Source organism: Thermomyces lanuginosus (genome assembly GCF_041956635.1).
Source record: "Thermomyces lanuginosus strain ATCC 200065 unplaced genomic scaffold VTN49scaffold_29, whole genome shotgun sequence".
NCBI lineage: Eukaryota > Fungi > Ascomycota > Eurotiomycetes > Eurotiales > Trichocomaceae > Thermomyces > Thermomyces lanuginosus.
In genome coordinates, this window is record NW_027192363.1 from 982,490 (window position 1) to 992,458 (window position 9,969).

A 9,969-nucleotide genomic window follows, 5' to 3' on the forward strand; every position below is an offset into this window, starting at 1 on the left:
TGACCCATACATCGTTAGTTAATCTGGACATGTGGATAAGCAATTGAGTCGCATCAGTTGATTTAATTAGCTGGCATGCCAGCCGCGCGCATTTCGTTCCCACACCCCAGCGGAACTCGTAGTTCGCATCGAGGATCCGGGTCGTACTTATGTTTAGAGTCAACGATTGGACCGGAAGAATCCCGACGTTGTGTAGATTTATTACCCCGGAATTTGAGCCTGTTCCGCGTATGCAACAGACTTCCTGAGATCTTCCAGCGAACGGGTACTGGACTGACTCATGACGAGTCGGGAGTATTCCCGGTGTACATTTTCTGGTTGTTTACAACAGCACGGTACTGAGTAGAATGCCTAAGCTACGACTTACTCGTATGCTCCGTACTCGTACACACCCCTTGTCTTCCAGCACGGTTAATTCATCCGAATTTGGCCGATTTGCCGGATAACCGTCCAGGGATTCCTCGTTTACAGGCCCAGTTTCAAAGCATTGAATCTAGCGACATGGCCCCTACCGCGACAAAGGCGAGCTTGGCGAGGACGATCATCTTTGGAATCCTCAGCTGGGCAAATGCGGGATCGGTGAATCGGCACCGGGATAACTTAGCTGCTACGCACTGGCGCAGGGGCCCCAATGTTGGAAGATAGGCAGCCGGGAGTTGACTCCACATGTTCTAGGACCTGACCTTCTGCATGACAGAAACGAGGAAAACGAAGACCCGATGCAGTTCGGCCCCATAGAGTTCGGCATCGTTGCAAACAAGCTTCAACACGGTTAAGTACCTTAACCATGTTTGCGGAATTATCCAAGTACTAAGTGTTTAGACCACATCACAGCTTGTGAAGCTCCCCGCATGCAGTTTGAGCGGCGTTCGATGTGCGGGATACGATCCGCAGTAGGCCCTCTGCCCTCATCAGGGGCCCGATAGCATAATCTCTCTTCACGAAGACGAAGATGAGTAGACCCGACAGGGTGGATGATTGTCAATGGTCTGACCGTCTAGTCAATGGCCATACGGACGATCTCTGCATGTCGGGGGTGTGCAGTTACGTAGTTTCCAAAAATGGATTAAGCTACAATTCTTGAACTTGATCACGTGCTCCATGAAAATGATTGATGGGTCGAGATTGTCTTCTGTAGTTGATCTTCAGAATAAGCGAGAGGAATTCCCAGGACCGTTGAACACTGCGGCTACAGCAATAGACGAAATCTCGTCCCGGATAAGACATTGGGCGCACTCTCATATCAGTGAACACGCGACCATTGGCAGGCGTGATTCGATCACCATGTCCCTCCTCCGGTCACTTTTCGCATCGGCTTCATTTCGCCAAATAACGTCGTCTCGGAGCCTATCGAAAATTTCAAGGAGTTTCTCGCATTACTCCCCCAGAACGAGCACACTGTCTACGGCGAATTCGAGCTTATGGACTCTCCGTTCTCGACCTGGCCATGAGCTCACTCGGCCGGAAACATCGGCCGCAACATCGTTTACTCTGTCCCTGGTTCGGGGAATGAAGACAAGATCGTCGGTCAAGAGATTGTGCGATGGATGCAAGGTACGAATTATCTGATGTCTTCTTTTGTTCGGGGTGGAGGCTGATTTGGTGACCAATAAAGCCCGTCCGTCGCAAGAACCGAGTGTACATCATCTGGTGAGTGCGCAGGCATTCCCTTCAGAGCGATTTCTCTTTAGGTACCCGGTGTTGACTGTGGCCGCTGTAGCTCGAAGAACCCGAAGCACAAACAACGACAAGGTAAATAAATGATGGCTTTTGCGTTGATAGACGCATGGTCGACCTCGAACGATTCCTCGTCTTGGAGGCTCGGAAGCCCGGTACGCTCCGCTTGAAGCGTACAACTATGGAATACATTTTCGTGATTTCCTACCAAATCCCCGGTCCTTCATAAGTCGATTAATAAATCTGGATGATTGGCGTGGTGTCCCTTGGACGTATCTTCGTGTACTCGCATTGCGTCCGTCATTGGCCTGTATTTCCATGTACAATACTTTGTATTCTACCATTCGAGCGAGTCGTGACCTAGAATGAGTTCTATGAGTTCAAGTGACGACCGTATCGTCGCGAAATTTGGTTCTCCTTTGGGCCTATCGGGCCATCGGCGTACCTGATTCCTTATATCACGTGATTCTTATCTCTAAATTTTTTTTTTATCGCGCTGAACAGGGCGAAGTAAACCCAATCTAATCCGACCATTGCAATCAGCAAGAGTGTCGGAGAACGTTCGCAACAATGAGGCCGCAAGCAGTCATTCGGTCCGCTCAGATTCGGGCCTTTGCGGGCCTGTGCAGGCCAACTGCGGCGCAGAATCCAACCATGCTGCGATGGACTTCTGGCGCCTGCCGAACCCTGCATGCGCTGCCGGCAACTCGCGCTCGGTCCTCACCTCTGGCGTTGAATACTAAACGGTGGCAGAGCAGGAGATATGCGTCTGCGGCGACTGCTGCTATGTATGTTGTCCTTGTGCCGTTCGACGGTTGAATTGGCAAAGCTAATTCGTTCTGATTCTCGGAACTATAGTATGGATCAAGCTGCCGCTGATCCCGACAGCCTGTCCCAGGAGACAATCATTGAGAACATTGATCCCAAGGAATGGGCTCGACTGTCTCGTGTTCGAAACATTGGTATCGCTGTATGTTGGGCTCGATAACAGAAGCAACCGTATTATCTTGTCTAATGTCGACGTCAAACAGGCTCACATTGACAGCGGTAAAACGACGTCCACCGAGCGAGTTCTTTTCTACACTGGCCGGATCAAGGAAATCCATGAGGTCCGCGGCCGCGACAACGTTGGCGCGAAGATGGACTCGATGGAACTGGAACGTGAGAAGGGTATCACTATTCAGTCCGCTGCAACATTCTGCGACTGGGTGAAGAAGAATGAGAAGGGCGAAGAGGAAAAATACCACATCAACTTGATTGATACACCTGGGCATATTGACTTCACGATCGAGGTGGAACGAGCCATGCGTGTGCTGGATGGTGCTGTCATGATCCTGTGCGCTGTCTCTGGCGTCCAGTCCCAGACCATCACTGTTGACCGTCAAATGAAGCGCTACAATGTTCCCCGAATTTCTTTCATCAACAAGATGGACCGAATGGGCGCCAACCCTTTCAAGGCGATTGACCAAATCAACACCAAGCTCAAGATTCCGGCCGCCGCTGTTCAGGTCCCTATTGGTGCGGAGGATGAGTTTGAAGGAGTGGTTGACCTGATTCGGATGAAGGCCATCTACAATGAGGGCCCTCGTGGAGAAATCATCGTTGAAAAGGATGAGATCCCAGACAAGGTTAAGGACATTGTTCAGGAGCGACGAAAGAAACTGATCGAAACGCTTGCGGATGTCGATGACGAGATGGCGGAGCTGTTCCTGGAGGAGACAGAGCCGACGGTAGAGCAAATCAAGGCCGCCATCCGTCGGGCGACGATCTCGCTCAAATTCACTCCCGTGTTCATGGGCTCAGCGTTGGCCAACAAGGGTGTGCAGCCAATGCTGGATGGTGTCTGTGACTATCTCCCGAACCCCTCCGAGGTGACCAACATGGCTCTCGATCGAAAGCGCAAGGAGGCGCAAGTAAAGCTTGTGCCCTACAGTTCGCAGCCATTCGTTGGCCTGGCATTCAAGCTCGAGGAGAGCAACTTCGGCCAGCTTACCTACATCCGAGTCTACCAGGGCACCCTGCGAAAGGGTATGAACGTGCTCAACTCTCGTACAGACAAGAAGGTCAAGATTCCTCGCATTGTCCGGATGCACGCGAATGAGATGGAAGAAGTTCAGGAAGTTGGCGCTGGAGAAATCTGCGCAGTGTTCGGCGTGGAGTGTGCGTCGGGCGACACGTTCAGCGATGGCCTGGCGTACACGATGACGTCGATGTTTATCCCCGAACCCGTGATTTCGCTGTCGATCAAGCCCAAGAACACCAAAGACTCGGGCAACTTCTCCAAGGCCCTGGCTCGATTCCAGCGCGAGGACCCGACCTTCCGGGTTGCCTTTGACCCTGAGAGCGAACAGACGATCATTTCCGGTATGGGTGAACTGCATCTGGACATTTACATTGAGCGGATGCGTCGCGAGTACCGCGTTGAATGCGTGACAAGTCCACCACGGGTCGCGTACCGCGAGACCATCACCAAGCGTGTCGAGTTCGACCACCTGCTGAAGAAGCAGACCGGTGGCCCGGGCGACTACGCTCGCGTTATTGGCTGGATGGAACCGACGGGTTCCCTGGAGGAGAACAAGTTCGAGGAGCAGATCGTTGGTGGCGCCATCTCCGAGAAGTTCCTGTTCGCCTGCGAGAAGGGCTTCAACATCTCTTGCGAGAAGGGCCCATTGATCGGACACAAGGTGCTTGGAACCCGAATGGTGATCAACGACGGTGCAACCCACGTCACCGACTCGTCTGAAATGGCATTCAAGAACGCCACACAGCAGGCCTTCCGCAAGGCCTTCATGGAAGGTGACCCTGCCGTCCTGGAGCCTCTGATGAAGACGGTGGTGACTGCCCCGATCGAGTTCCAGGGCGATGTCATCGGCCTGCTGAACAAGCGCAACGCCACCATTCACGACACCGAGATCGGCGTCGACGAGTTCACCGTCACCGCCGACTGCAGTCTGAACAACATGTTCGGCTTCAGCAGCCATCTCCGCGCTGCTACGCAGGGCAAGGGCGAGTACTCGATGGAGTTTAGCCACTACGAGAGAGCCCCCGGTCATCTGCAGAAGGAGTTGATTCAGAAGTATCAGCAGGCTCAGGCGGAGCGGAACAAGAAATAATGACTTCCCCTCCCTCTTGACCTTGTGATATTATTCTGTTTTCTTTTCGGAACGTGTTTTATACAATGTTGGCTTGATTAGGTGGGTATGTCAGGGATAGATAAAGTGCCGTGCACTTCTTGTACACAGCGTTAGAATGTCGATGATTTGATATTTGCTTCCTGGGCTGGGTTATAGCGTGTCATTTGGAACTCTCTACTCCTTGTCTGTATTCTTTCTATTGACGTGTATCGCATAGAATAACTAGTTCATAATAGGAAGGTTGGTCTTGTGATGAAATTATGCTCATCCGACTGGTTCCATGACAAGGCCTACAGTTAGATCCGTCAATGGCCATGCCTTTCTCGAGCGGTAATGAGATGGGTTAGACTGAGTCACCCATTACTCTTCGAATGATCGAAGAATGGCCAGCGCGGCAACAGAATACGTTCCCAGTTGATCATGCCCTACCACCGCCAACCGTCCGTTAGATAATGGCAGAAAGAAAGAGAAACAGAAAGGGTAGACATACCTCCATAGGCAACTTTCTCCCATCGTACCCTTTTCACTTGCGCCTTGTTAGATCCAGTCGTCGCCGTGACCTCCTTTTCCCACACCCGGCATTCCGTTTGCCCGCCCTCCGCGACTCGCTCGTAGACAATCTTCCCGTCGTCGAGGGCATATCCATCCGGAACACTGCGAAAGCCCGTCGCCGCTTTCCAGTTTGCGAAGCCCTCGCGCCACGGGATTTCGGCATCGTTGCGGGCATGCACGATGGTGATATCAACGCCGCGCTCGGTATGTGCTGCGTCCGCGTCGGTGTTATTCGGCGCGACGCCCGTCAGCCGTGCCAGCCGACGGCTCGTCTCCCACCGGTCAAGGACCTTGGATTTGGCCCAGTTCTTGAACCACGGATACCCGACGAATCCGGAAAAGATTGGTGGGACAACGCCCATGAGGCTGTACGAATCAAGCAGGTCCGGGATATTGCTGAAGGAGGCGAGCAGGATGATACCCGCGAACGGCTCCGGATTCTGCAGCGCGGGCTGCGCGACCGCGTTTTCGGGTGCTCCAAAGGCAAACCGTTCCGCTACGGCGGCCGTCACAGCAGTGCCGAGACTGAGGCCCGAGAGGACGATGCGCGAGGGCGGAATGTTTAGCGGCGGCGAGACAAGCATGTTGAGCAGCGTAACGCCGTCCGTGATCACGCCCTCTTCCGTCGGCGTCCCCGTCGACAGGCCGAAGCCCCGGTAGTCAATGGCAATGACGTGTACCGGGTCTTGGGGTGTCGACACGCTCAACGCCATGCGGTACATTGTTGGCCGGCGCTGCGATGCAATATGCGCTGCATTGCCGTGAACTGAATCGTTGTCAGGACCCGTAGAAAATGCATTATCAGGAGACATTACAGCTCACAACGACCCGGGCTTTGGGATCTTCGGCCAATAGCTTGTATGCAACTGTTGACTGATAATCCTCTGCGGGCTCCGGCTTCCAATGCTCATTGAGAAGCTCTTCATGCTCCCGGGCTACATGAATCGGGAGGATATGCCATGCGTACAGCGTCTCATTGTCCGGCGTTTTCAGATAGAACGCCTGCACTTGGGTCTCTATTCAATCCTATTAGCCGAGTTCAAAGTCGAACTCCGAGAATCGCTTTACTCAAGAAGCCAAAGTTCTCTACTTCACGAAGATCTTGCCAATGAGTCGGATTGACCCAATGCATGTACACAGCACTGGAAAACGTCAGATCTTGCGAGTCTCGCCTCGGGACTTCACATACTATCGCTGGACACTTGGAATGGTCAAGGCGCAAATGAGCAGGACATAAACAAGGCCGCCAGCGGCCAAAGTCCAATAGGCCTTTTTGAAGATCGGTGCGAGCTCAACCATGTTTCTGCCAGCACTACGGACTCAGCAGAACATTGTCAATAGCAACGCATGTAGCCAAAATTCTGAAATTGAAGCCTAAGTGCGCTGTGCACAAAATGCATAACATGTGTTTATGAACCTCAAGCCCGAGCTTTGATGGGCCGAGAGCATTACGTAACAAGAGCTGCAACGCGAAAATCTTCACGTGACTAAAATACGCGTAGTTATTTCCATTTTTAGCAGGTACTTTTTCCTCGCGCAGTGAGTTTCGCCTGTCCAATCTCGCCTCAACCCAGCAAGCTTCTTCTGCCATGGCCGAGAAACGAAGACTCTCAGCGCGTGAGCGTCGCGAGCCAGCGGCAAAGCGCCGGGCATCTGAAGCGGCCCCCTCGAGTCGCCGAAAGACCGTGACGTCCATTGTCTTGATAGAGCCGCAACGTGAAGCAACGCCAGAACCTACCGAAGAACCTCTACCGACAAAGATAAAGGATGGGGAGCCCTTGCCAACACGGCGGAAGCCATATACCGCGCCTCTACCGGACAAATATTATCAGAGCATTGCGGAGAGGTATTTGGCATTGCTCCAGAATTGCATGATGAGCTAACGAACTCGAAAGCGCAATCTTGAGCCTTTCTCTTGAACGGTCCAAGAAAAAATGGCTGAGCGATGGCATCTTCGAACGATACTGGACGAAGCCCAAGAAGACAAAGCGCGAGCTTATCGAAGGCAAGAATCCGCCCAAGGATTCCATGACCAAGGTCGGACCATGCAAGATTGTCATCGAACCGCATCATTTCGATGGAATGATTTACACCGTTAAAGACCCAAGCGCAAAACCTCAAGTTCAACTCCCGCCACAGCAACGAATGGTTCATTATGGGCCTCCACCCCCGACTCCTCCATATCAGTATCAACACTACACGCCTCCAAATCAAATGCGGCAGCCTCTGTACAATCCTCCTCCGCCCTCTCATCCGCAGCAAGTGTACCCTCAACAGCCCCGGCCGGCGCCTCCTCCAGGGCAGCACCCAGTGCAGAGACCAGCAACTACACAGCCCACTACACAACCGTCACCGCAACCGCAAACCCCTAAGCCCAGTCCTGACCCAGTTATTCAAATGTTGGCCACGCGAGCTGCGTCCAACCCGGAACTGAAGGCTTTGATGAGGGTAGTTGCGTCCAGCAAAGCTACACAGGAACAGCTACGGACGTTTCAAGCGCATATCGACGAACTCAACGCAATCATCCGAAGCAGAGAGGAACAACAACGACGGCAGCAGCAACAGCAATCATTTTCGCCACAAGCTCAAGCAGCTGATCAGCCACAACAAGCGCCGGCACAAGTACAGCAGGGACAGCCGCCAAGTACATCTAGACCCGCTACACCTGCAACACCGTCATCCCAACCTCCTGCACCATCCCAGCCCCCAGCACAAACTCCTGCGAACGGCGCTGCACCGCCGGCGGCTCCGGTGCAGACTCCCCAGGCTGGGTCAGCGCCAGCTGGAAATGCGACACCAGTACAGACAAATGCTAGCGGTTCTCAGGCTGCGTCTATGGCTAATGGTGTCTCTCCATCGCCTGGCCCGGCGCCATCACCGTCACCAGCTCTTAATGGAGCTATGTCTCCAGCATCTCCTATGCCCCAATCAGTACCTCCAAATCATTCACCTATGCCATCCCCCTATCCTCCTGGTCCTCCTTATGCACACTATCAACCGCCTCCTTATCCACCTGCCCCGATGAAAGCTCGGAACGGACCGTATCAACCACCAGGAACGTATTACCAGTCTGGACCGTCGCACGTACCTCCGAGGCTTCCGATCAAGTCAGTGGTCTTTGAATTCACCTCGCCTTTAACGCCATACGGTAGCAGCACATCCGGACATGCTGGATCAGGTGATCGGTACCTGTTTCCCGAATACTCAATCCTGGAATATCAGGCGGGGGGTACTGTTCTCATTGCTTCGTTTCTGATTACGCGCAAGGTCGATCCAAACACCAAGTTCCCGATTGAGCCGGCATTGGAACTGGGATCCAAGTCGCGGAGTAAGAAGCCCGCTAAACCAAAGAAAAAGGACAAAGATAGCAATCAATCGACGCCGGCGTCAGAGCAGACACCAACGGGAGGAAACGAACAGGGAAGCAAACCGGGAGGAGTAAGCGAAACAACCGATACCCCCGCTACTCCTACAAACGGCGACGAGACCCCTCAACAGCAAAAATCGAAACCTCAGGAACTGAAAGAATACTACCAGCCCATTACGATGCGGTTCTACAGCAGTAAACCGTCTATCCTCGAGCCCTTTTCGCGGGTCGTCAAACCGCCGGACGTGGTGCGCAAGTACATGGAAGAGATCATGGAACGGGCCGAGCGCGCTCCAGCTGGGTTCCTGGCTTATCGCCTTCCGCGGACGGAGGACGCGGAGCGGCAAGCGCAACAAGAAGCCAAGGAGTCAGAAATGGAGGCTGTTTCTTCCTCCGCGTCTGCTCCTCAAGATCGATCAGGGCCTGCTGCTTCTCCGGAGAATGACGCTGGTGAGGAGGAGTGCGAGGATGAATTGAAAGACGTGTATGGTGAGGTTTGTGCGGTTGTACCGTTACAGACTTGACGGATGTTCCTTACTTCCTGATACATCCGATACGTTGTGTACAATATTGGGCTCAATAACTTCCTAGCCTTAATATTTCTTGTTCCCCCACGAACGGGGTTCATGCCCCCCATCCAATTATGCAATTTGCAGAAATATCCGCCGCGCGGGATGACACTTGGTTGCACACAGTCATCCCGCATTTGGCTCACATTGGGCAAAAAGTAATCCTATCAGGTTCAGCCTGATTCAACCCTCGCGCCATGGAGAATCGTCCGAACCCTGAAGCTACTGTGTACTTAATCTACTGTTGGTAAGGGTGCTAGGCACAAAATGGATCCATGCCATCCCAAGGAGCTGGGTTCAGGATTTCCAGAACTTCACTCCTACTACCACCTGGAGGCCCGTAGGGAACAGGATCAAGTGCCTGTATACTCCGTAGTCCTCCAGTGATTGGGCGCTGGATTATAGTGCCTTGGAAGTTCAGTTTTAACTTCTGCATCACTGCATGGCAGCCATGGCTTTGCGGCTTCACATTAAGTCGCTTTACCGCTCAGTCTCGCACCTGGCAGCTTGGCAGACTTTCGGATTCCAGCCAATCATAAGTCTCATTGGTGGTCACCAGACCACCAATGGACATTGGACCAATGGTTGGGCCGGCTGACCGCATATTATGGCATATTATGCCGCATAGGTACCAACCGTAATAAGCGGAATACATAGTTACTTATCTTCA

General features: G+C 52.9%; 4 protein-coding genes across 4 annotated transcripts; 3 read left to right on the forward strand and 1 right to left on the reverse strand.

Annotated features, from left to right (window-relative positions):
- Positions 1 to 1,107: 1,107 nt before the first annotated feature.
- VTN49DRAFT_3907 (uncharacterized protein) lies at positions 1,108 to 1,760 on the forward strand (the record flags this gene model as incomplete). The annotated part of the gene is made up of 3 exons (XM_069411794.1): positions 1,108 to 1,554; positions 1,616 to 1,650; positions 1,721 to 1,760. 3 exons carry the CDS (start codon positions 1,108 to 1,110, stop codon positions 1,758 to 1,760), a joined length of 522 nt encoding a protein of 173 aa, XP_069268377.1.
- Positions 1,761 to 2,247: 487 nt separating this feature from the next.
- Positions 2,248 to 4,790, forward strand: VTN49DRAFT_3908 (uncharacterized protein; the record flags this gene model as incomplete). The annotated part of the gene is made up of 3 exons (XM_069411795.1): positions 2,248 to 2,465; positions 2,536 to 2,647; positions 2,709 to 4,790. The coding sequence occupies 3 exons, from the start codon at positions 2,248 to 2,250 to the stop codon at positions 4,788 to 4,790; spliced, it is 2,412 nt and encodes an 803-aa protein (XP_069268378.1).
- A 381-nt stretch (positions 4,791 to 5,171) lies between these two features.
- VTN49DRAFT_3909 (uncharacterized protein) lies at positions 5,172 to 6,662 on the reverse strand (the record flags this gene model as incomplete). Its single annotated transcript, XM_069411796.1, has 5 exons — positions 5,172 to 5,236; positions 5,302 to 6,129; positions 6,179 to 6,379; positions 6,432 to 6,505; positions 6,553 to 6,662. 5 exons carry the CDS (start codon positions 6,660 to 6,662, stop codon positions 5,172 to 5,174), a joined length of 1,278 nt encoding a protein of 425 aa, XP_069268379.1.
- A 290-nt stretch (positions 6,663 to 6,952) lies between these two features.
- On the forward strand, positions 6,953 to 9,254 carry VTN49DRAFT_3910 (uncharacterized protein; the record flags this gene model as incomplete). Its single annotated transcript, XM_069411798.1, has 2 exons — positions 6,953 to 7,209; positions 7,259 to 9,254. 2 exons carry the CDS (start codon positions 6,953 to 6,955, stop codon positions 9,252 to 9,254), a joined length of 2,253 nt encoding a protein of 750 aa, XP_069268380.1.
- Between the last annotated feature and the right edge of the window lie 715 nt (positions 9,255 to 9,969).